The sequence below is a fragment of the Mustela lutreola genome, chromosome 17 (genome assembly GCF_030435805.1).
Source record: "Mustela lutreola isolate mMusLut2 chromosome 17, mMusLut2.pri, whole genome shotgun sequence".
Lineage (NCBI taxonomy): Eukaryota > Metazoa > Chordata > Mammalia > Carnivora > Mustelidae > Mustela > Mustela lutreola.
Genome location: NC_081306.1, coordinates 40,775,321 through 40,801,751, shown reverse-complemented (window position 1 = coordinate 40,801,751; position 26,431 = coordinate 40,775,321). Strand labels below are relative to the sequence as shown.

At 46.1% G+C, this 26,431-nt stretch overlaps 2 protein-coding genes across 2 annotated transcripts in view; both read right to left on the bottom strand.

Annotated features, from left to right (window-relative positions):
* LOC131819125 (zinc finger protein with KRAB and SCAN domains 1-like) overlaps positions 1 to 26,431 on the bottom strand; it is a 63,216-nt gene that overhangs the window by 17,142 nt on the left and 19,643 nt on the right. The window lies entirely within an intron of this gene.
* On the bottom strand, positions 31 to 13,757 carry LOC131819123 (zinc finger and SCAN domain-containing protein 21-like). Its single transcript, XM_059153875.1, has 3 exons — positions 13,598 to 13,757; positions 2,584 to 3,072; positions 31 to 219 (listed from the first exon to the last, which is right to left on the bottom strand). The coding sequence occupies exons 2-3, from the start codon at positions 2,971 to 2,973 to the stop codon at positions 184 to 186; spliced, it is 426 nt and encodes a 141-aa protein (XP_059009858.1). The 5' UTR covers positions 2,974 to 3,072; positions 13,598 to 13,757; the 3' UTR covers positions 31 to 183.

The following is a 26,431-nucleotide window of genomic DNA, read 5'->3' as shown; positions in this document are numbered from 1 at the left end:
GTTTAGTGGGAATCAATTCTCTGCCTTTCTTGGAACCTTTGTCTAGAAGAGGAGTTTTTGTTCCTCTTTCCTTTTCAAGGTTTGCCCACTGCCTTTCTAACCTGGCCTCACATTTACTGGCAACGACCATGGGAGTAACCTCCCTTTTGAGTTCCTGAGACTCTTCAGAACTTTTCTGCTCATCTATGGAGTCCTCATTCTGGGTGTTCGAGTTACGATCTGAAACAAGAAGCAGAGTAAGGGCAGGTCAGTTGTTTTATTTTCTGAGAAGGAACCTGAAGGAGAAACAGAAACGTCAGCTGACGTTGGGAGCAAGTACTGCTCGGTGGCACATCACAACACGACACGGACACAAGTCACCACCAGACCAAGCTTGCAGTCCGAGGCTTCCACACCAGCCCCCAGTCCAGCAGCAGCTACGACAGTATGACGAACACACAGCTTTCTCTGCCGGGAGAAGAGCTTCACATAAAGAGGGCAGGAGGGCCACACCAAGCCTCCTGGGACAGGAGCAAAGGAGCGGGGTGATGGTCAGGCACAAACAACAGGTAAGAAACAGTGCCGAACGGTCCAAGTTGATTAAGGAAAATTAACAGGGTAATTAAGGGAGATGAGGCCAGTGGCAAACTCATGAGATCCACGTGCTCACGGAAGTGGACTATAAAAGCAACAAAAGAGGACCAGGCTAGTCCCAGATCGTCTTTACATCAAAGTGCTCACCTCCCAGAAGCGTCTGATTCCCAGCATGTACCCGACAGCGGCTGTGTCTCATGCCTCTTTCGGTTCTCAAGTTAATACTGCTAAAACCAGACTGAAGCCAACCATCTTTTTCAGAGCACTACACGAGGCCGCCACACTTTCAAGCGCACACACGAAAAAGGGGAGTAAGAGAAATCCACACTGAACCAGGGGCGCCCTGAGACCTGCTGGCCCCCCCAGGAGTACAGAAGTCTCTGTCAACACAGTTCTTTCCTCTTAGCCCCTTCCCTGGTCCCTGGAGCTCCCTCTCCACTCTACCATCTCTTTGTCCTGACCACCGGCAGCGACAGATCCGTGTCCCTTTCACTCTGGGTGATGAGCAGTCGCCTGGCTACATGCACAGACTTTCCTTCAAGCGGCCGTGTACTACGTGTGGGAAATAAGTAGCTCAATAAATAAGCAAAATATTTTAAATAACCTTATGAGGCAGAAGCTGAAAAGAATTTACCTGGGACCATTTCTGCACAATCCCATGCTGATTTTAACAGCTCCTTCGTTCAGTCATTGACAAATGAACAAGCATCACCTATCACTGTTCCTTCAACCTATTACACCTCTGTGAACAGTGCCCCCCAACTTTTTTTTACAGCTTTTCTTTGGCACAGACAGAGAGAGCACAAGCAAGGGGAGCGGCAGACAGAGGGAGAAGCAGGCTCCCCACGGAGCAAGGAGCCTGATGTGGGACCTGATCCCAGGACCCTGGGATCATGACCCGATGGGAAGGCAGACGCTTCAACTGACTGAGCCATCCAGGTGCCCCAAACAGTCCTGCTTTTAAACTCACTCTGACCAACCCTTTTAAGAGTACATCCTGTCCCCACGCTGACTCTCTGCGTGAGACGCACTTGGGAGGAAGGGGAGGCACTCGTCCTGCCTAGGCACCCAGACCAGGCAAGTCAGTCTAGGGGCAGTGCCTCACAACCAGTAATTAGAATTATTCTGTTTCTTCCACCACAAAGGTGCGGGGGCACCAAGCACACAGCATGGCAGACAGTCCCTACCTTGACTCTTTCTCAGCTCTGGAGTGAGATCCTCCTCTTCCCCAGTCTCCTGGATGTACAAGGGCTCCCAACCCTCGCTTTTGTGACTGGTCTCCGCAGACTGGGGCTGTGCGCTGCTTGGAAGCGTTGCTGTTCCTGAGGACCTCTTCTCCCACACCTGTTGCTGTTCCTTTGGAGGAGGTGAGACCTCGAGACAACCAGGAACGGTGGGGTTTGTGCACAGCTCATCTCAGAACTACAGGTGATCCCTGAACACGAGGCTGAACTACACAGGCCCACTTATACGTGTATTTTTTTTTTTTTTTTGATACAAACAGTACAGTAAATGTACTTACTCTTCTTACGGTTTTCTTAATGTTTTCCTTTCTCTAGCTTACTTTATTATAAGAACAAGGCATATAACACACATAACGTACAAAATAAGTGTTAATTGGCTATGTATGTTATCGGTAAAGCTTCCAGTCAACAGGAGGCCATTTAGAAGTTAAGCTTTGGGGGAATCAAAAAAGTTAAACTGGGATTTTCAAACGAACGTGTGCTGGAAGGTGGGGGGAGGTTAACAACCCTAACCCCTGTGTTGTTCAAGGGTCCACTGCAGAAGGAAAGCAAGCCCCAGGAGAGCTAAAGCACAACCGCTTGGAAAAAGAAAGCAAACACGTCCACAGCTAAGGATCAAGAGCGGACAGGAGAAGGGAAACAGGAGGCAACGTGATCTAAGTCAGCAGAAATTTCTACTCAGCTCCTCCCACTGGACACATAAGCCCAGTCCTGCCCAGCGTGCTCCATTCCCAGCCTCACAGCATGTGAGGTCTCCCCAGTCTACCTGCTGTGCTGGCTCGTCCAGTTCCTGCTCCAGATCCTCTAGGAGAGTGACGGCCTCTTCGGCGCTCTCCGGGCAGTGCTCCTGCACCCAGGCCTGGAGCTCCTGGGGCAGGATGGTCAGGAACTGCTCCAGCACCAGCAGCTCCAGGATCTGCTCCTTGGTGTGGATCTCGGGCCTCAGCCACTCACAGCACAGCACCCGGAGCTGGCTCAGGGCCTCCCGGGGACCAGGTGTGTCATGGTAGCCAAACTGCCGGAAGCGCTGGCGGAACACCTCCAGACTAGGAAGGCCCTGCCTTTCCTCTTCGTCCTCATCTTTAACCACCAGAGGCCCCCTCTCCCGTGGAGGCCGAGGGCCCCGAACTGCAGCTGTGCCCAAAACCTTGGTCATCGCACCGATTCCAGAAACAGCCTCACTACAGGTGGGACTCTGTGGAGCAGCAGTATCGGTTCCTTCGGGTTTCTGGTTCTTCAGGGCTACACGTTAAACCTGAAAAAATATTTACCATAAATTACAGAAAAAAGAAAAAAAAAAGATGCCTTTTAGGTCTTGACAGCCACACCTTTAGCAGACAAAATTGTGGAAATTATGGCCACTATAAAACTATCACAAAAATTATTTTTCAAGGGCGCCCAGGTGGCTCAGCTCTTAAGCAGCTGCCTTCAGCTCGGGTCATGATTCCGGGGCCCTGGAATCGAGCCCTGCATCAGGCTCCCTGCTCAGCGGGAAGCCTCCTTCTCCCTCTCCCACTCCCCCTGCTTGTGTTCCCCCCTCTGCATCTCTGTCAAATAAATAAATGAAATCTTAAAAAAAAAAAATTACGGTTCAAACTCATTCAGGAGGCGGCTCGGGATATCCTACTTAATCTTACTTTGTCTCTACTCTAATAAAAAGTGCACAATGTTATAATTTTAAAATGATTTTAAATTAACTTTGCTCCAAAAACTTTCAGAATCTTACAACCCCGGGGCACCTGGGTGGCTCAGTGGGTTAAGCCTCTGCCTTCTGCTCAGGTCATGATCTCAGGCTCCTGGGATCAAGCCCCACATCAAGCTCCCTGCTCAGTAGGAAGCCTGCTTCCTCCTCTCCCACTCCCCCTGCTTGTGTTCCCACTCTCGCTGTGTCTGTCAAATAAATAAATAAAATCTTAAAAAAAAAAAATCTTATAATTCCTGAGATTTCAAAAGAACATCGAGAGGCCAAATGCAGCCTTTCTAAATCCAAAACTTTGAGCTTCAATACTAAAAATTTAATTTGCTAGCCAAGGGTTCATGGCTGGCTCAGTCAGTAGGGCATGAGACTCTTGATCTCAGGGTTGTGAGTTCAAGCCCCACATCAAACCCCCTACTTTACCAAAAAAAAAAAAAAAAAAAAAAAAAACCAAAAAAACAAAAAAAAAGCTAGTCAAATGATGGGGCGAGTCAGCATAACCAGGAATTGTACTAGAAGGCTGGAATTAACTAGAGTATTTTAAAATAATTGAATAAGGGCGCCTGGGTGGCTCAGTGGGTTAAACCCTCTGCCTTCAGCTCAGTCATGATCCCAGGGTCCTGGGATCAAGCCCACATCAGGCTCTCTGCTCAGCAGGGAGCCTGCTTCCCCCTCTCTCTCTGCCTGCCTGTCTGCCTACTTGTGATCTCTGTCAAATAAATAAATAAAACCTTTTAAAAAATAATAATTGATTATAACTAATGATGTAATTTTTAAAAATCTGTTTCAAAGATTCCATTTATTTATTTGAGAGAGAGACTGCGAGCATGTAGGAGGCAGGGGGAGACAAGCAGACTCTGCACTAAGCTTGGAGCCCTACAAAGGCTGACCCCACGACCCTGAGATCATAAACTGAGCTGAAACCAAGAGTCCGGTGCTTAAGTGACTGACTGAGCCACCCAGGTGCCCCAATGATGTAATTTTGAGCCTCACCTGACCTACTTTTAAGTAGGGCACATGCAAGTTTTTAAATGTCCTTTACCTTTAGGTTTCACAGAAGGACAATTGGAATGACAGAGATTAAACTAACAGTAACCTATACTCTTACAGAGGTATTCATTTTAATGAGATATATATTGCTGAGAAGAAACTGGAAAAAAAAATTAAACTCAGTAAATTATACAAATACAAAATGCTTAAAAGTATTTTTTTTTAAATATTAAATATTTTAGGGGCGCCTGGGTGGCTCAGTGGGTTAAAGCATCTGCCTTCGGCTTAGATCATGATCTCAGGGTCCTGGGATCGAGCCCCACATCGGGCTCTCTGCTCAGCAGGGAGCCTGCTTCCTCCTCTCTCTCCGCCTGCCTCTCTGCCTACCTGTGATCTCTGTCTGTCAAATAAATAAATAAATAAATAAATAAAATTTTAAATATTTTAAATATGTCAGTCAGTTGATACATTGGAACATCAAAAATATGTGCAGTAAATACAATTACTTCAATTTTCCTCATTTGGCAAACAAGTGAAGTCCATTCATTCAACATCCACTCGGAGGCCTGCCGTGGGCTTGGTGCTGGGGGTGCGGTGATGGGAAAACTAGACGCGCTCCCACCCCCACGGAGCTTGCAAGTTTGTGCGGGAGACGGAAAATACATGAGTAAAGAGATATCAGAATCAGACTGTAAATATCAGTATTCATTACACATACTCTGAAAGAAACGTGCATAAATTAGCCCTCCATGCTGTGATTGGCTTTCCTGAGCATGTTTCCAAACCGTAAGCAGCACTCGTCATGTCTCATAGATGTCCCATTCTGGGTATGGATAACCGACAGCAGGAAAACTCCAGCCGAAGTCTCAACAAAGAACCAAACAGATAAAAACCTATGTGGGTTTGGGAGCCTGGGTGGCTCAGTGGGTTAAGCCTCTGCCTTCAGCTCAGGTCATGGTCTCAGGGTCCTGGGATTGAGTCCCACATTGGGCTCTCTGCTCAGCGGGGAACCTGCTTCCCTCTCTCTCTCTCTGCCTGCCTCTCTGCCTCCTTGTGATCTCTGTCAAATAAATAAATAAAATCTTAAAAAAAAAAAAAAAAAAAACCTATGTGGGTTTTTGTTATGCAAAACAAGTTGATAACAAGGGTAGTGCCCCTAATAACAAGGAGGCATAAATGGCTCACAGATGAGGAAATAAGATGAGGAAACAGGAATCACAGATAATCTAAATCTAAAGCATTTAAAAACTTGAGTATGAAAAAAATAAAAATGCAAATAAAAACCTGAGTATGCTCATGGCTCATATGCACATCGTTTTCTACAGATCTGGCTTGTATCACTCGGATATCAAGTCTCACATATGGCCCCATAATCACAGCAAAGGATAAAGGGTAATATGCGAATAGTGATATTGCTGGGTTATAGCTGACTTCAGGTTTTATTTTTTATATGTACTTATTTTTAAGATTTTAAGATTTTAAGAGAGAGAATGTGCGGGAAGGGGGTGAGAGCAGAAGGAGAGGAAGAAGCAGACTCCCCACTGAGCAAGGAGCCTGATGTGGGGCTCGATCCCTCGAATCCTGGGATTATGACCTGAGGGGAAGGCAGATGCTTAACTGACTGAGGCACCCAAGAGTCCCTGACCTCAGTTTTTCAGATTCTTTTTTTATTTCCCAAATTTTCTATAATGGGTATTATTACTTCCTTATCAGAAAATCAGAGTATCATTAAAGACAAACAAAACAGGTTTTCCTACCAAAGCCCAAACTTCATGCCCTCCAAAAATAAAACGACCCCTAGAATACAAAAAAGCAATGCCACACCACATTAAACCCCCACCACAAATGTACATTATAGCTTTTGTATTGAGTTTTGTATTAAGTTATTTAGTTTCAAACCTTTAGAAAACACACATGAAAAACATATATTTTATACGAATTGCCAATTCTGGTAATTAAAAAAGAAATGGGATCCTAGCACTAGAACCTCAGTATGTAACCTCTTAGGAGAAATGCAGTAATTATCGGCTGCTAATTATAATTAGTTCAGAATTCTAGGGATGCCAGTACTTGGGACTCCCCTCCACCATAACCCATTCTGAAGCATCCTATGATATGTCAACCGAGATCCTGATAGGGTGAACCAGAATCAGCACCACCCACTCCCTCCTGCTGCCCCACACACCCAACACACTGCTGGGGTGCCCAAGTTCAGGATAACTTGACAACAGCCGGGATAGGAGCACACCAGCTCGTTTCCTAAAATAAAGGCACTAGCACTCAAGGCTAAAATAACCTCAAAATAACAGAGGTAGCAGTGCCAGAAGCATTCATCTGAAATGCTCAGAAGTGCTGAAATGCTTTTTCGTAACCGGTTACAAAATTTCACACTCCACCCAGAGCAGGGCAAACCTACAACAGGACACTGTTCCAACAGACCCTGGAATCCATTTGGGCTGCTCAGTTTCTGGGATCACGCTTGGGAAACTCAGCAAGACACGAGGAGTTCCAGAACACAGGTGGCATTAAAGAGGGAGTGACCTGGGCGCCTGGGTGGCTCAGTGGGTTAAGCCGCTGCCTTCGGCTCGGGTCATGATCTCAGGGTCCTGGGATCTAGGCCCGCATCGGGCTCTCTGCTCAGCAGGGAGCCTGCTTCCTTCTCTCTCTCTCTGCCTGCCTCTCCATCTACTTGTGATTTCTCTCTGTCAAATAAATAAATAAAATCTTTAAAAAAAAAAAAAAGAGGGAGTGACCTATCATTCCTGGGCCTCTGTTCCCAGAGGGGCATATCCAAACCCACAGATCACATAACGACCTCTGAAAAACATGTACACAGAGACAAATAAAGAAAAAGTTGGGGCGCTTGTCCAGCTCAGTTGGTCGAGTGTGTGACTCTTGATCTCGGAGTTGTAAGTCTGAGCCCCACACTGGGTACAGAGATTACTCGAAAACAAAAAAATCTTAAGAAAGTTTCCCATAGATGCTGCCCACAATTTAAATTCATGTCTTTGCAAGACCACAAATGAGCGAAGGGCCAGGTGTCTCTGTCCTCACTGCATTCATCCTGCTTGGAGATTTCATCCGGTCACAAGGCTAGAAACTGCCATCCCCACGGCCAGGGCATCTCCAGCCTGGACCTCTCCTCTGAACTCTAGACTCTTAAGACCAACCACTACTTGCTGTCGCCACCAGCATGTGCAATGGTACCTCAAGTTTAACGTGTCCCAAACTGCAGTCCCCACCATCGCCCCCAAAACTGTTCATCTCAGTTAATGGCAACTCTACCATTCTGTTTTCGTGGACCAAAAAACCTGGTTAATTCCACAGACTCCTCCTTCACATTCTACATGTAATTTGTAAGCAAATCCTGTGAGCTCTATATCCAAAAGACCCAAGGCTCAACCAATTCTCACTGCCTCCAGCACTGCCATCCCATTCCATCAGCTGTGGCCCGTGCTCTGTAAGAGCCTCTGAAGCTCTTCCCGGGCCCTCAGTGTATTGCCAACGAGCAGCCAGAGGGATCTGTTAAAACTCAAGTCAGATCACAGCATTCCTCTGCTCACGCCTTCCAAGGCGGTGTCTCAAGAGGAAAAGGCAAGGTCATCACAGAGGCCAACAAGGCGTCAAAGGTCTCAGCACTGTTGTCTCTAATTTCATCTACCTCTCTCTCGTTCATTCCACCGCAACCACACTGTTACCCGAACGTGTGAGGCACCTCAAGGCATTTGTTGTTCCTCTGCCTAATGCTTCCTCCAGACTACAAATGGCTGGTCTGTACTCCTATGTTCTCGCTGAGCCAGCCCTGGTCACCCTCTTTTGAAACACACACAACCCTCCCTCACCCCAGAACTCCTTATTCTCCTAATCGACACTTTCCCTCCATATCACTTACCTCTAGACCTAACACGGAGCTCAAACCCACAACCCCAAGATTGGGAGTCCTGTGTTCTTCCGGCTGAGCGAGCCTGGTGCTCCTACCCTTTAGAAAAACAAAAACGAAAAACAGAAACCATGTTTCCCTCTTGAATATCAACTCCTGAGGGCGGGGACTTTCAACTGTTTTCTTTTTCTACTATTTCCAAATACCTACAATATGCCCAGTATTTGCAGGTACTGAGTTATCTGTGGAAAGAATGAATGCCATATCTGGATCTTTGGGGCTACTCACGGGGTAAAAACTATAAAATTGGGCTTAAAAAAAATATAAGGACAGGGCACCTGGACGGCTCAATTGGTTAAGCCTCTGCCTTCAGCTCAGGTCTCGATCCCAGGGTCCTGGGACTGAGCCCCGCATCAGGCTCCTTGCTCAGCGGGGAGTCTCCCCCTGTCCCCAACTCATGCTCCCTCTCTCTCAAATAATAAAATCTTAAGAAAAAATTTCCAGTACAAATTTAAGCTAAAAAAATACAGAAGCAGCATAAAGTCCTGCTTAGTTTACTACAGTTGCAGGTGAATACAGGATTGGGTAAAGGTGTGCACAGGAGTTAGTATACAGACATTTATTTCCTAGCTCTGTCTGCTGTGAAGGTTTAGAAGCAATGACATCCCACAATCAGCACCCCCAGAGCCCTGGTCTTGGTTTCTAAGTATCATTCTCCAATAAAAAACTACTAGAAAATGAAGAAATGGTTGATTCTAGGCTGGGGAGCATATAAAATGAGCCTGGAGTGTCCTGTGGTGACAAAAAGTTCCATGATCCCAGCTGAAACAATCTGAGCAACAAAATACAGTACTGGGTTATAATCTGGAAGCGGAAGTCATTTTCTGTCCACGCTCCGTAAGGGGCGGGGGGTGGGAATGAAAACAGGAAAAGAGACAAATACCATATCCAGAACTTATTTACGTGGATACTCCTTTGTCAAGAAGGTGGACTGCACTTAGGAACTTGCTTCCACAAGGAGAGTATGGAAGGGGCTGAAGGCAAGCACTCACCGGGAAGGGGAACCGGCTCACCAAGGTCAACATCACCGGTGGCTTTGTTGATGAGAACAGCCACAAAGGCACATTACCTCTATGGCCTTCCTCCTCCACACCCGCCCTGAGGGCCATGCTATAGGTTATCTGACCTGTACGTCTCCAAACTATCAAGGTCATCAAAAACAAGGAAAGCCTGAGAAACTGTCACTGATCAGGGGGCACTAAGCGGACTTGAAGACAAATATAATGTGGTGCCCTAGATGGGATCCTGGAACGGAAAAAGGATATTAGGGAAAAACTAGTGAAATTCCAAGAAATTGTGCAGCTTAGTTCATGTAATGTACCAGCGTTGGTTCCCTGGTTGTGACAAATGTAGACAGTGACGTAAGCAGTTAAGAGTAACTGGAGAAGAGATGAATGCGAGTTCTGTACGATCTTTGAGCTTTCCTAGAAATATCTACTATTCTAAGATAAAACATTTACAGGGTGCCTGACTGGCTTAGTCAGCAGTGCATGTGACTCTTGATTTCAGGGTTGTGAGTTTGAGCCCTACACTGGGTACAGGTATCACTTAAAAAAAAATCTTTGGGGGCACCTGGGTGACTCGGTCAGTTAAGCGGCCAATTCTTGATCTTGGCTCAGGTCACGATCTCAGGGTTGTGTCATCGAGCCCCACATCGGGTTCTGCACTCAGCAGTGCGTCTGCTTGAGATCCTTCCTTCTCACTCCACACCTCTCCCTGTGTGTGCGCGTGCGCTCCCTCTCTCAAATAAGTAAGTCAATCTTTAAAAATAAAATAAAATCTTAAAAAACAATAGAATAAAATACTTAAATTTTTAAAATATGGGGAAGTGGGGGTAAAGCAGCTTTTATAAATGCTATTCTATTACGGAGTGATAGTAAAGAAAAATATGTTAGCTGTTAACTTCAATACTTATGATGTTGAAGCAGACCATTGTTAGAGTTCATGAGATAGTTTTTAAAAAGTTATGAAGCGTTTTTCTTTTACAATTATTTTTTTAAAAAGGTGCCTGCTTAGGGTGCCTGGGTGTCTCAGTGGGTTGAGCCTCTGCCTTTGGCTCAGGTCATGATCTCAGGGTCCTGGGATCAAGCCCCATCTTGGGCTCTCTGCTCAGAAGGGAGCCTGCTTCCACCCCCTCTGCCTACTTGTGATTTTTTAAATGACTTTATTTATTTATTTGACAGAGATCACAAGTAGGCAGAGAGGCAGGCAGAGATAGGGGGGGAACCAGGCCCACCACCCAGCAGAGAGCCTGATGCGGGGCTCAATCCCAGGACCCTGAGATCACGACCTGAGCCGAAGACAAAGGCTTAACCCACTGAGCCACCCAAACACCCTTGAAAATCAAGTTTCTAACATTACACAATGTTTACTTTTACTTTTATCAAACACTTTTAACTAGTTGACAACGTTATGACAATCTTATCCTCCTTTGAAATCACACAAGTCATTTTCCAGTTTGGCAACTCCAACTCCAAAGCTCAAAGGCTACCAGCAGAGGTTTACTGATTTATTTTTTATTAAAAATTAAGAAAAAAAGATTGGGGAGGTGGGGACACCTGGCTGGCTCAGTCAGAAAAGCATGTGACTCTTGATCTCGGGGTTGTATGAGCCCCACATTCGGCATAGCGCTTACCTTAAAAAAAAAAAAAATTCAACAGGAGAAAATCAAATTCAGCTTTGTATGTACAGGGACTCACATAGACATGAAACTCCGAAGGCAGTCAGGCAACATGGAGGCTTAAATAACAACCTGAGCTAAGAAGGGGGTCTGAGGATACTAAGATGAGGAAAATCATCAGCAGGAAGGTGAGAGATGTTTGGAAAACAAAGGGTGCCCTATTATACAGGTTTTTTATATAAAGAACAATCTCTTTTAATAGCTCTCTTTCTGGTATAGCCGGGCTCTTGAGGAGAAAGGTGAAGAGCCTTCCCTGAATCTGCTGGGTTTCAATTGCTTTTAACTCAAAATACCATTCATGCTAAAGTGCCCCATTATGCAGCAGCCTGCCTTTAGCAACTAAGTTCCCTCCTCGGAAAAATCGAAGTTTCACACTTGTTAAGTCTAGTACCAGCAGAGGTTTAGCATACAAATCTGCATAGAACTGTTTACAACCATTTTATTAATTTCCCTGTTTGGCCCACTAAAGTCACAGCCCGGCCTCTGCCTCCTCACACCGTCTCATCAGTGCTCAATTTTCAGGGCAGATTTCTATTTGTTTTTTAAATCTCAGCTTAATAATAAATACACAAAAAGATTATTTAACCTTAGTTATAATAAAAGACATGAAAATTAAAGCTTCAACAAAATGCTTCCATCTATCTATCAGACTGGCAATGATTTTTTTAAAAAAATGCAATAATGCTCAATCTTGATTCCCTCCCCCCGCCCCGCAGCAAGCCAGTTATTTCACATTTGGTCATGTTGGGTGTGCCTAAAGGTTCACTCAGGGATGCCCTCCAGGCCTTGGCTTCTGAATTTTTCCTTTTTTTTTTTTTTTTTTTTTTTTTTGAGATTTATTGATTGATTGACTGTAAGCTCCAAGCCCAGTGTGGGGCTTGAACTCATGACCTTGAGATCAAGAGTCACATGTTCTACTAACAGTCAGTCAGCCAGGCTCCCAGGCTTCTGAAGTCTTCTTAACAAAGTGTTTATAAAATCAAAAGCATGTGGATAGAAAACAAGAAGCTTCATTACTGGGGCGTCTGGGTGGCTCAGTGGGTTAAGCCTCTGCCTTCGGCTCAGGTCATGATCTCAGGGTCGTGGGATCGAGCCCCGCATCAGGCTTTCTGCTCAGCAGGGAGCCTGCTTCCTCCTCTCTCTGCCTGCCTCTCTGCCTACTTGTGATCTTTCTCTCTCTGTCAAATAAATAAATAAAATCTTAAAAAAAAAAAGCTTCATTACTAAATCACACTGTCTTCAACCACAGTGAACTTTTTTTTTTTTTTTTTAAAGATTTCATTCATTTATTTGAGAGAGAGAGATGGAGAGTGATAGAAATTGTGAGAGAGCACAAGCGGGTAGGAGAGGGAGAAGCAGGCTCCCAGTGAGCAGGAAGTCCAATGTGGGGCTGGATCCCAAGACCCCAGGATCATGACCCAAGCCGAAGGCAGATGCTTAACCAGGTGTCCCACAGTGAACTACTTTCTTTAGGCTACCGAGAACGTTTAGCAAAAGGAACTCGTGCTACCATAACCAGAAGAGAATCGTTTCCGTTTCCACGGTCTTGTGGGTTTCTTCCCCTCTGTTTATGACAATTTCCCAAAATGTATACTCTAATAATATTAAATAGTGTCCCAAATCCATTATGAAACAAGATGAGGCATAAATAAAACAAATTATCACAGATTCTAACAACTGAGTGGTACTTACCAACTAATTCTAGAATGCCTTTAACACATACCTTGTGTACCTGAAAACCCGTAGGCAGGCACATTTGGTAACTGAGGCACAGAATTCTACTGTGGCAGCACCTACTTTCTTCACAGCAGCCTTCCAACCCCTGAAAATAACTGCTTTTTGGCTCTCAACTCCCTTCTTCACAGTTCTTTCAACTGCTCCTTACATAACATAGGTTTCCAAGAACCTCACCCACCAGATCACCTTGGTCTCGCCCAACTATTTATAAACGGTAAAGTAAACATGCATTTCCAAATTCGAGCAGATGCCTGTTGTGTGTGTGCTTTCTAATCTGAACAAAGCCCAACGGTACTATTCCCCGTCTTGGAGGAGTCACGACCCGGGACTTCTAATGAGGCTCGGTTTCCCACAGCAGGTCCCCAAGCCCCTCAGGCATGTTCTCATCGATTAGTCCTGAGCTCGGATTTCCTACGGAGAGCCAGGGGAAAAAAAAAGAGAAGGCAACTCGGGTCCGACTGACAGGCAGAGCACAGAAAAACAGCTCTGGAACGAGAATGAGGCAGTTTCTTTGTGAAACCCCCGGGGCGGGGAGAAAAAGGCTTTCCCGGGAGCTGGCGCCTCCACTACCTGGGGCTGGGCAGGAGCACGCGGCTCCTCCCTGAAGACCTCCCGGGACCGGTCCGCGGGGGTTCTCCAGAGGCCACAGCTGCTCAACCTACTCCTCCCTCCCCGAACCCTTTCGGCCAAGGCTCCCTCTCTCGCCCGCCACGCGAACCAGGAACCGACAGACTCACCGGATTTGAAACCGCTCGAAGCGCTCGGACACCTCGACGCACCCCGAGGCCGGCGCAGCCGGAAGTGCGTCAGAGCCCCGCCCCCGCGGGGGGGGGTCTAACGGGGCCATAGCGGTCCCTCTAGGAAGTGGGAAAGTCCTCTTTTCGTCTCGGTGTCTCGGGTTCGTCGGGGGTCGAGGCGCCTTAGGGACAGGAGGAGTCGCTCCACTACGGAAACAAGGACCTAGTTCCACCCACCTACCCCCTTTTAACCAAGGAAATGCCAACCAGGTCAAGGCTTTGGCAGTTCTCCCACGCGATCCCCGACGTCCCCGTCCAGGGAGAGCGTTCCCTCCTGGACTTAAGAGCCGGGTTCACCCTTGACCCGGGCCCGTCACTTGATCCACGTTTATGGACACGGAGCCCCACGTTTGGCTCACGAAGCCAGAGACTGAGTGATCACTGTCAGACTTGAGTCCCGGTGGCATCAATCGGAACAGAATTCTGGGCAGAAATCTCAGAGGCTGCTGCCTTCTAAGGTGCTCCTGATGCTGGGGGGCTTGTGAAAGAAGTCTCTGCCTACCGCTTTCTCCCGCTGCTTCCGCTCGGTCGCAGGGTCCAGACTAGATTCCATGTTTATTTCTGCACACCCCCTCCAGCCCCCACTGAGTTTGATTTTGACCTGATCCACTCAAAAGGCGCACATGCGGAAGGACAGCATACATGCCTACACGTGAAATTCCCTTCCTAAATGCACCCTAACTTTATAGAAACATGGTATTATTTCCCCCTCTTTTTGGGGGGGTCGTTACTTTTTTTTTCTTTTTCTTTTTTTTAAGATTTTATTTATTTATCAGACAGATCACAAGTAGGCAGAGAGACAGGCAGAGATAGAGGAGGAAGTAGGCTCCCCGCCGGAGCAGAGAGCCCAGTGCGGGGCTGGATCCCGGGACCCTGAGATCATGACCTGAGCCAAAGGCAGAGGCTTTAACCCACTGAGCCACCCCGGCGCCCTCCCCCTTTTTTTTTTTCAAAGACGTAGAGAGGATGACAGCTAGCCTGCATGTACCAACTGGCCAGTTTCAACCGTCATCACATGGTCAGTCTTGTTTCATTCATTCATTGCCCCATGCATGGTCAGACATCTAAGATGGGTGGATTCTGGCTGCCACCTGTTAAGAGGCACCCAAAAACTAATGGTGGCCCAGAAATGGGCAAATTGGAGGGTGTGAGATCTGAACACCATACCATTTCACTGGAGAGAATCTGGAGAATTTTTCCTTTCTTTAGGTAGGAGAAGAGGAGGGGAAAATGGGGAACAAAGTAGTCATAGTTTCCAAATATGTAAAGAGTTGTCATTTCCAAAAGAAATGTGTTTTATAGGACCCCGGAATTCAGAACTAAGACCAGTGAATGGAAATGCTAGAAAAGTTCAGTATAAGGAAGAAGCTCCTAATGGAGTTACTCAAAGTGGCCACCTCCTGTATCATCTGGCGCTGTCTTGGAGAGGTGGGAGAGCCCGGAGGACAGGAGGACAGGAATACTGCAGAGGGCATTTTTGCGCTAGATGACCTTTAACATCTTCCTACAGCTTGCCCCATACTCCTATTGGTTTCTCCTTGACTTTCAGTCCTTTCACAGCACTCCTTCGCTGGTCGTGTTCCCTCCATATATGTCCTTAGAACACTTATTATGGGCAAGGTACTGCTAAGACTTGGTTTCGCTTCCTTGTTGCTACATTAAAAAACTCAAAACTTAGTGACTTAACACAACAATCATCATTTCTCATACAAGCTGACAAATCTGTGGATTGGCTGGGTTCTCCTGCTTCCTGGGGTGTCAGCTAAGCAGCTGGGAGGGCTGGCAGTTGATGGTGACCCACAGATTGGAAGCTCAGCCGGGGATGTCGGCCTGGGGGTTCAGCGTTCCTGTGTGAGTATCTCCCCATGGCTCCCTGGGCTTCCTCATGATGTGACTGGTTTCCTGAGGAGGTCAGGGTAGAACTTGCCGATGGTTAGGGCTCAGCCTTGGAAATCACACAACATCATTTCCACCATGTTAGATTGTTGGGCCACTGGGCCAGATTCAAGGGGAAGAAAAGACAGACTCTATTTCTTGGTCACATTGCGAAAGGGGATGGGGATGGGAGATAATGTAGTGACCAACTTTGGAAACAATCTATACACATGTATCCTCATGATATCAATCCTATGAAATATTACAGTCCTGAGAATACTTCCCCTGTAAAATACATGCCAGGAAACTATAAGCACCAGCACAGAAAAGTAAGTACCTTGACCAGGGTCATACAAAGTGATCTGTGGGAAAGCAAGATTCAAACCTGGCTCTTTCTCCAAAGCCTATGCTTTTAGGCACTCTGCTGTCTCAGAATTAGACTGGAGGAAGAGATGGTTGAAGGGAACAGAATCACTTGAGTGAGTTGCATGTGTGTTGATGCCTTGATAGTGCTCTATCCAGCCTCTTAGTCAAAAAGGTCTCTGCCTAGCCATGAAACTAGTGAGCTGTGATGTTGAGGCTTGAAAGAAATCTTTCCATTTCTAGCCTTGTTGCTCTTTCTAAAGCAAAGGAGGGGTGCCTGGGTTGCTTAGACTGTTGAGTGTCCGGCTCTTGATTTTGACCCAGGTCATGATCTCAGGGTCATGAGATCGAGCCCCGCATTGGGCTCTGCATTCAGCTGGGGGTCAGCTTGAGATTCTCTCCTTTTCCCTCTGCCCCTCCCCCTGCTTGTGCGCTCACTCACTCTCTCTCTCTCAAAAAAGTTAATTTTAGAAAATCTTAAAAAAAAAAAAAAAGAAAAGAGGCCCAGAGTTGGAAAATATTAATGCCAAAATAGACCTTAAGGATGATCTGGTTAAGCTCTGGTTTTCAGGTGAAGAAACAAAGTGCCTGGGGAGGTCAGATCCAAGGCACATGAGTGAGCTAGTTAGTAGTGGACCTGAGAGGAGGGGAAAATGGACCTGAGAGTAGGTCAAGATTCTCTGATTCAATCCTATGTCCTTACTATATCTCAATAGATTTTTAAAAATAGCAGGTGGGGCGCCTGGGTGGCTCAGTGGATTAAGCCGCTGGCTCGGGTCATGATCTCAGGGTCCTGGGATCGAGTCTCGGGATAGAGTCCCGCGTCAGACTCTCTGCTCAGCAGGGAGCCTGCTTCCTTCTCTCTCTCTGACTGCCTCTCAGTGTACTTGTAATTTCTGTCAAATAAATAAATAAAATCTTTAAAAAAAAATAGCATCAGAAAGATCAATATGCTATCCAAATCATCCTATATCATAGCAAGTTAACTCAGGATGAGCTATTCTTTTCTTCCATTAATATAACGATGACCAGGGCGCCTGGGTGGCTCAGTGGGTTAAGCCGCTGCCTTCGGCTCAGGTCATGATCTCAGGGTCCTGGGATTGAGTCCCGCATCGGGCTCTCTGCTTGGCAGGGAGCCTGCTTCCCTCTCTCTCTCTCTGCCTGCCTCTCCATCTACTTGTGATTTCTCTCTGTCAAATAAATAAATAAAATCTTTAAAAATATATATATATATAACGATGACCATATGGTACAACCATAAGAAAGCAAATGAGTCGTTAGCTACCTCACCTAGTGGCTCACTGTGGTGTCTTAACTACATTTCCTCTTCAGAGCAGTTTTGAACCTGGTCTGGATCGGCCTTGTTCTCTCACAAAATGCAGTCATTCTTCTTGTCAGTCCTTCAAAATATTTGAACACTATGATGTCCCAGCGATCTCCTACACCGTTCCATGATCTTATCTGAAGGTTGCTTCTGAATCTTGGACCATACACGCTTGCTTTGGTGGCACATACACTCATCTTGGACTGTAAAATATTCGAACTGATCTAAGGCCCTTGGGGGGTCCACAGTTTCTAAATGACCTCCACATTCCCATCTTTCTCTACGCTACCAAACTGTCTTTTGTCTTGAAAGAGAAAAAGAGGGGCATGTGGGTGGCTCAGTGGGCTAAGCCTCTGCCTTCAGCTCAGATCATGGTCTCAGGGTTCTGGGATCGAGCCCCACATCAACCTCTCTGCTCAGTAGGGAGCCTGCTTCCCCCTCTCTCTCTGCCTGCCTCTCTGCCTACTCTCTCTCTCTCTCTGTCAAGCAAATAAATAAAATCTTAAAAAAAAAAAAAAAGAAAAAAGAAAGAAAAAAGCATCTCTTGTGGCTGAAGTCTGGAAAGGAAAAAAAATCTACCAGTGGTTACTGTAGGCTCTAGCTTCCTCCTTCCCCTTCCAGCAGCGTGGTGGTCATGTTTCTCCCTCATATGGTGGCTTTCTAGATCTTGCTTGCACATTCTGGCCCTGCTTATTTTTGCTGCTGTCACTATGCTTGGTCAGTAGAGGGTAATCGTACCTCGACCTCTTCTAGAACAGGGCCGGGCAAACTTCTCACCAAGGACAGCTGTGAAAACTTGCTTTTTTATTTCCCAAAAGGAGTCCGCATGTACCACATGTTGGGGAGCTGCAAAGACATTCATTCAGCTAAAGAAATGAAAGGAGGGATGCATGGCTGTCTCGGTTGGAAGAGCATGCAATGCTCGATCTCAGGGTTGTGAGTTTGAGCTCCATGTTGGGTGCAGAGATTACTTAAAAAAATTTAAATATTAAGAAAGAAAAAAAAAAGAAAATTAAAGGAAAAGAGAATACAAGCAGAGTGATGTAGTTAGACAACCCGTAGCTTACAGCTAGAGCCCTGTGGCTAGTGAGCCTTGGGAAATTTAGATCTGCAACTTGATTACCTGGAAGACAGACAAAACACTACCTCCTCTGACAACTTTTTAAGAAATCCCTACCAGCAGTGTGGGGTTCAAAGTCACAACCTTGAGGTCAAGAGTTGTAAGCTCTACCAACTGAGCCAGCCAGGTGCTGCACATTCTCTGACAACTTTAAAGCATTTGGATCACATGAAAGTGAACCAGCTGTGTAACTGACTACCCCGACAGTAAGAGATTTGTAATCTTCAACATTCTTATATTGTTTCTGATCTTCTCTCTAGTTTAATGTTACCCTCTTCCCCCCTTCCCCAGGGATAGAGATGTGGCTCCACCTGTCACAGACCCTTGTTTTTAGTTCTGCCCTCTCTGGTGAGAGCCCCTGCCTTTTCCTTATTAAGAGAGGTTAGGGATGCCTGGGTGGCTTGGTTGGTTAAGCCTCTCTCTCTCTCTCTTTTTAAAGATTTTATTTATTTATTTGACAGAAAGAACGAAAGAGGGGACACAGGCAGGGGGAGTGGGAGGGGGAGAAGCAGGCTTCTGGTGAGCAGGGAGCCCGAATGTGGGGTTCAATCCCAGGACCTTGGGATCATGACCCCATCTGAAGGCAGACCCTTAACAACTGAGCCACCCAGGTGCCCCAAGCCTCTCTAACTCGACTTCCGCTCACATCCTGATCTCAGGGTCATGAGATGGAGTCCCACCTCTGAGCCCCTAGACCTGGTCGTGCTCAGAGGGGCGTCTGCTTGACAGTCTCTCTCCCACTCCCTCCGCCCCTCTCTCCACTTGTCCCTGTGCTGGCTCTCTCCAAAAAAAAAAAAAAAAAAAAAGATTAAAAAAAAAATAATAAGAGAGGGTAAAGCTTCCTGCCAAGACTTTTACAAGAGTAGGTTGCAAGCTGTTCCCCTCATTTTTGGAAGAACCCGGAAACATTTGCATTCTCTTAGAATAGAAGGAGATCACGAAGGACATCTGGCCCAGCCCTCCTTCATGCAAAATCCCTTCCTGTGCGGGTCCCCTGATGTCCCCCAGCCCAAAGCCTGGATTGATGCAGCTCTGGCTGGTTCTGCACCAGGTTCTTTCTTCTGCCTGTGGTTTCCACAAAGGCTGCTCCCACTTGTGCAACTCCCTGCACCATCCCGGGGCCACCATTCACCTTATCAGGGAGTGATCAGTGAACTTTATGGTTATCACAACTTGCCAACACAAGGCAGTCAAGTAAGTGTCCTGAGCAAGGGGTCCCTTTTTCTAATTTGTCCGAGTCCTGGGAGCCACGAGAGCTGCCTCCATTATCTGCCCTGCTCGTTGACGTACCTCTTTCCTTTTCTTATTCCTTGTGCATGGCCTGACAATAATGTTTGTTGAAAAGGACTTTTGTTCCTATGTCTTGGACTCATGCAGAGCAAACCGAGTCCCTCTCGCATCCCTCTTCAGATATTTGAGGGCAGAGACCAAGTTCCCAGTGAGTTTTCTCCTCACTAGGGAAATCCTTTGTTGGACAGACGAGGTGGTTTGCTTTCCTTATCCTGCACTTGGATCGTTTCTCTTTTAAAATGTGGAATCCAGAAGCAAGTTTCGGGCACACAATATTAAGATAATGCAGGTAGGGGAGACTCAAGAATCTGGAGTGGAGGCCATGCTTTAGACTTGGGGGCTGCGGTGACTACTAGCAGAGGGACTCGGGTGGCTTAGGACAAGTAAGGCTGCTTAAGCCTGGGCAGCAATTTCCATTATTCTGGGGGAAATCCGGCTCCTTGGAGGATCTGGGATTGCAAAGGGACACACATCAGCTGAGGGGGTGGGGGGGGGGAACTTGAGAGAAGCCCAGAGGCCATGTGAAATTTTGTACCTAACATTTGGGACTGAAATGGGCCCAGAGCTAGGGTCCCCAACTTCACAAATACCTGATTTCAAGGTTACATGTGTTTCAGGGACTCGTGGGATGGAGGACATGCCAGCATGTTTCATTTTTAAAAAATGAGACTTTAGTGAGGGGTAAATAAACATCGAGAAGATTGAGAGGCCCCAGAGGAAGTACGAACAGGTAATATTTTTGGCACACTTAGGTCAGGCACGGTTGTCCATGCTTTACATAATGGCTCATTTAATGCAAAATGCGCCCATTTTGCAGTGAGGTAACTAAGATACAGTGAGTACGTGGTGGGTAAAGGATTCGATCGTCCACTTAATGCCTGTGAACAGTTAACCACTGTGCTAGGCTGCTCCATAAACGTAGCTGTGGGATCACGCAAGTGACTTATGAAGGAGGGAGAATTGAGCTCATAAAGGAGAACAGGGGACAATGAAGCAGTGGAAAGAATCCGGTTGTTGCTAGAGTCACACGCTCGAAGATCCGGCTCTGGGCGCGCCTGCCCGCCTCAGTGGAGCCTGCGACTCTTGACCTTAGGTTGTCAATTCAAGCCCCGCGTTGGGTGTAGAGATTGCTTAAAAATAAGTAAGTAAACTTACAGAAAATACAATAAAATCCAGCTCTGCCATTTATCTGGTAAGCTGCTTCATGTCCTGGGCTCGTTTCTGCACTTGTAAAACGAGGCAACCATCTTTGCAAAACTGTGTGGGTTAGAGAAAATTCATGGTTATCATTTGTGAGTGAAGGAGAGAGAGAGGCTGAAGGACAAAGCCACTGACAAGAGTTTCAAGGAAATGGCCAAACGTTCTAGAAAAGGGAGAATGGAGATGAGAGAAAATGCTGTCAAGAACACCCGCGATCTATTGTGACGTGGTTTAAGTGGTTGGGGAAGAGCTGAATTCCCGGAGCTTTAAGAGGGAGCTAGGCAGGGGCGCCTGGGTGGCTCAGTGGGTTAAGCCTCTGCCTTCAGTTCAGGTCATGATCTGAGGATCCTGGGATCGAGCCCCGCATCGGGCTCTCTGCTCAGCAGGGAGCCTGCTTCCCCCTCTCTCTGCCTGCCTCTCTGCCTACTTGTGATCTCTGTCAAATAAATAAATGAAGTCTTAAAAAAAAAAAAAAAAAAGAGGGAGCTAGGCAGTGGAGAGATGTGGTCATGGTCCATTCGGGAAAGGAATTTGGTCATCAAGAGGAAAGGACAGTCAAACGAAAGACTGTCTTGCTCCTTAAGGTTACAGGTGTTTCAGGGTGAGGAGGGGCATGGAGGCACCAGAGAGCAAGGCCAGGGGCTCCAGGGAGCAGGAAGGACCAGCGGGTGAAGCGTTTCCCAGGGACCTCGGGCCCTTGGGAAGGAACACAGAGGGGCATCTGCGGAGAGTGACCATGATCGGCATGGGGCTTTGGCGATCGGGAGACACCCGCGCCGGGAACCCACATCTGCGTTTCCCTCGGGCAGCTGTGAGGAAGGTTCAGGCATAGAGGCAGGGGTGGCAGCCACCAGGTTTGACTGCACAGAGACTGTGGGTCTGCACAGAGTGGAAAGTTGAAGCTCCTGGAAGGAACCCTAGTCCTTGACTTTTGTGTGTCCTGAGGGCTGCAGTTAAGGCACTGTCCTCTCTGTGCCCAAGGCTGATTTTTTTTTTTTTTTTTTTTAAACCGGTTCCTGGAGGAGTCCAGCCGCTCTGCCCTGCCCTGGCATGTGGGGAAGCTGGGACCCCAAGGCTGATTTTATCAGCTCAGGGCCAGAATCTGCCACCGACCCCATCCTCCACAGCAGTGACCAAGTTCAAGAACGTGTTAGATTTTTCCCCATTTCTGCCTGCCCTGTCCCTCAATTTGGTTCTCTGGAATCACTTCCTAAGGCACACAAGCCCTCACTTTAGTTTCTGCTTTCTGGGGGGCCCAGGCCAGGCCAGTGGCCCAGGAAAAGGTGAACTTCCCCTGAACTGTGAAGATCAACGCAGAAAAATAACCTCCCCCAACGTGCCATCTTTTACTTATTTCAAGTTAAAAATAATTGTTTATTCCACTAATGCCCTGGAAAGCAAGCAGGGAAGAGTTAGTATTCCTTCAGGACCCTGAAACCAAAGCAGATAGAACACTTTGTGCCTTGATTCTGGTCTCTAAATAGGGCGAATAAATCATTTATTTAAATGAGACAAAGTAACAAAAACAATCGGAGTTTGTTTCACTATATTATGCAATAACAAAACCAGGTTATTGGGTGAGAGGTCAGTGTCCAAGTTTGAACTATCAGATCACAGGCTGACTACTAGGGTGTTCTGTTTTTTTCTGAGTTTCATAAATCGGTCAAAGGTTTTACTTTAACGGTTCCATCTTCTGAGAAGATTGTATTTGGGGGGGAATCACTGAAAGCTACTTTACTCCACGGTTTTTTGATCTGGCTGCCCCCTTCCAAGAAGCTACCTAGAACTTGAAAGCTCACAGGAAGGAGAACATGTTCATTGCGCGAGGAGGGCCTGTGGGTCACAGTTCCAGTTTTTACCTTTGAAATTATGTGGTTTTTTTTTTTTTTTTTTTTTTTGCCTCATCCAAAATGTGAGCATTTATGCAACCAAGAGTGAGAAAAAACAAAAGCCACCAACATTGCCACCTAAAGGTGATAATTTATTGTTTTACCATGACCCAGAAGAGAAACGACATAAAGAGATATTTATTACAATTCCCCACAATTTCCTTCCCCATCTGCTCTAACATTTGTCAGACACCACCAGCCTCCTAAAATGGACCATTGACTATAAAGGCATGTAAATGGTAATTTGCTCCCATTTCTCGTGATGGAAACTTTAGTCCTCCATCAAGTTTTCAAATTATTTCCAATAGAGGAGTCCCCTAGCTTTTTAAAAAACAAACCACTTTTCCTCTAAGATTCCATTAATTACTCAAAGCAGCCTTCCTAGAAAGGTTAATGAGGATTTTAAATGAACAGATTCAATTTAAAAATCACCTACTGAACATCTACCAAGCATCTGGACTCTTCTACAACTAGTGAAATGAAAGGCCAGGTTTCAACAGTAATAACTTAATTCGCAGGTATACAAAGACGAGTTTCTTCTTTTGGTCTAATTTATTCTAAACTAAGAAACTAGGGACTGACAACACAGGAAAGGTTTGTCTTACCCAGTCTACAGATAAACAAGACAATGCCTGAGTTAGCTCTCTATATAGATTTAGGCTTATCATGTCGACCTGGTTGTAATAATCTATATTTAACTACAAGTTAATAAAAATACATATGTTCATTTTAAAATAATCGCTGATTTTCCTTGCAACGTACCCCCCCCTTAAACTCATTATTTTTAGACCAAGATTTTCCTGCACAATCACCGTCCACTGTCCCCCCTCCCCCCATCTATTTGATCTCACGGAAGAACCCCGGCTACTAGCAGAAGCAGCTCTAAGCCTAACATGCTTTGTCCTTGCTAGGGCAGAAAGAAACCTTACCTAAACTGTTGAGGTTAAGGTGAGGGGGAAGGCAAGCGAGCACAGACCCACCTGAGTGGGGGCGCCTGCAACTGTCTAATCCCTTCCCTGGACCCAAGGAACTTAAAACCCAAATCTGAAACCGGAATGAAATCCGAGTTTTAATGCCACCTTTCACTCACAGGTCTCATTCCCCCCCCCCCCCCCAGTACCTTAAAACACTCAGCCTCACTGTTTAATGAGTGCTTGTGGAAGGGAGAAAGTTTCACTTTAGGACCAATTAGCTCTGCTGACCACTGTGTAACTCTTAGATGAGGCATGATTCTTTAATGGAGGGGAGAAATCTTAAAGACATTTCTTTTAAAGCTGTTGAAATAACATTGCTTAGAAGTCAACCTAATGACTCTCCTTACCTTTCACTGTTTCAGGATAAAGAGAAAAACATGAGGTTTGTGGTATCCGCTGTGAAAACAGGACCAGACAATATGAAAACTATGTTCTCACGTTAAGACATTCTGTCGGATGAGACGTTCGAAGTGTTTCTCCAACTTTTGTGTGACCTGCAGAATTGGAGATGGCTTAGCCTCCCTAGAACTTCAAGTTTGTTTTACAAAGCTTTGAAAAGTAAAACAGATAATTTCATCTTCAGATAGAATAAAAAATTAATTTGAGTAGCAAAATAAGTAACTGCTTTTAAATGTACAGTAGTGTGTCCATTCTAAAAACAAAACCTAAACCTATGTTAGGAAAGCTTTTCAAATAATGTTTATTGAATTCTCCAGTAGTAGTTGAAATAAAAATCTACTCTAACTTCTATAAAAAGATCTATTTATACCACTTAATTTCCTCTTCTCTGATTCTACATTTCACTTTGCAATCTGCAGACCTTCATTTGGTTTCCCAGATGGGGAACCCAGCCCCCTCATAAATATTTCTGAGAAGTTGCTCAGAGTGGGACACACAAAACCATGGCCCCTCTGGTAAGTATTGCTGTCACTGTCTGACTACGTTTTAATACTGTTACTCCAATTCGCGTAACGAATGTTTCATGAGTATGGTAGGATGAACCTGGCTAGCTAGCTTCTGATGAGGACTTCAGGGTGACCAGACCCTGGAAGAAAAGGCGATCAACTCTAGGATAAAAAGGAGGAAAAAATTCCTTCACAGCTACAAATCTTCAAAAGCCTTTCAACAGTCGTGGGGAAGGAACAACCCAGGGAAGAAAGTTGGGGGCAGGGAAGGTACACAGGAGCGCAGCCAAAGGGAATATAAAAATGTTTCTCCAGCCTTGTCAGAATAACTTCCTGCCATGCCAGGAAGTGGATGTATCCATGCCCATTTTCCAGGAAAGGGCCCATCTTGCTGCTTTGCTATCCCAAATTTCCTAAGCATGAAGATGAGTTAGTAGGGGAAGCAGGACTATGGTTTCCACTGACTGGTCAGGTTAAGTGGTCCCACTGGCCTTTCCAGGGCACTCTCCATTCTCAATTCATGGAGAAGCCCCTCTCCCCCCCGGAAGCTCAGAGAACCCATTTTCTTTGCCTGGAATGGTGAGCTGGCAGCTAAGGGGTTTGCTTTCTGGCTTTGAAGAGAAAACACCCAAGAAGCTGTATGTTTCTAGGAACTGTTCCACTTGAGGGCCCTATTAACCTGTCTCTCCTAAGGAAACTTCCTAATTTCCTCTCCAGATTTGGTAAGCACCAAACTATGAAGGTTTTCTCTCATAGTCCCCCACTTCAGGTCTGTAAATGGACTTTCTGTCTATGCCCACCACCACCCCCTTCACTACTCACTCCAAAACTTTGCTCTTTTGGAGTGATGTGTTCTGTCAAATAGATTAAAATAAAATACATTATCTGTCTACAGGGAATATACAGAGTAACAACCGGGGCCAGAGGTACAAAACACAGACACAGACATTGTGGTCATACAAAATATACAGAAGTACTCAGCATGAACAATTTTTGCCTTCTTTTTAGCATTTCCCCACTTTTTTTTCTTCTTCTTTTTCTTCTTCTGTGGATCCTCTGGGGTTAAGATCGAGCTTCCTCTGCAGTGTTTCTGAAAGTCATCACATGATTGGAACAGACTAACGGAATTCATTTTCTGTCCGAAGCAACAAGTGGTATACGTGAAAGTTTCCCTCACATACAATATTAATAAAGTATATTTACAGCGTAAGCTTTCTGATGCTAAGGGCTGAGACCGCATGGAAGGCTTTGCCACATGAATCGCATTCATGAGGTTCCTTTCTGGAATGAATTCTCTGATGTATGTGAGATGTCAACTGTCACACACGTCAAACACGGCGAACTCTCTGTACAAAGTTTGCACAGTCTCACTTTTATGCCTTTGATTGAATACTAAGGTTCTTACTAATCAGGATGCCTCAGAGGTCTGTAGTCTCAGGCTGTCGCTTTGCCTGCCAGGCCGGAGCAGAAACAAATTCCCCGCAATCTGAAGAACTGCACTTCTTGTCCTGGCAAGGCTTCTTTCATAAGGCATATTCTGAAGAACCTTCAAAAACTTCCATTAGGTCAACGAGCATGCTAATGGTTAACTACGGAGTTCTTCAGCTGTGAACACACTGCAGCCGGTCACGCGCTTCTGAACATCCCGGCGCTGAGGAGCCGAGGCGAGCCCGTCTGACCATGACCCAGTTACGCTTCGCACTGGGCAGCCGAGGAATGGACGCGACGTGAACGGGTTTTCACGAGCAGCCGGAGCCTGGCTTCTTCAAAGAGCGCGTTTTCGGGTGGCTGCTTGAAGGGAGGGCGCCGGCCACAGACCCCGGGCAACCCTGGG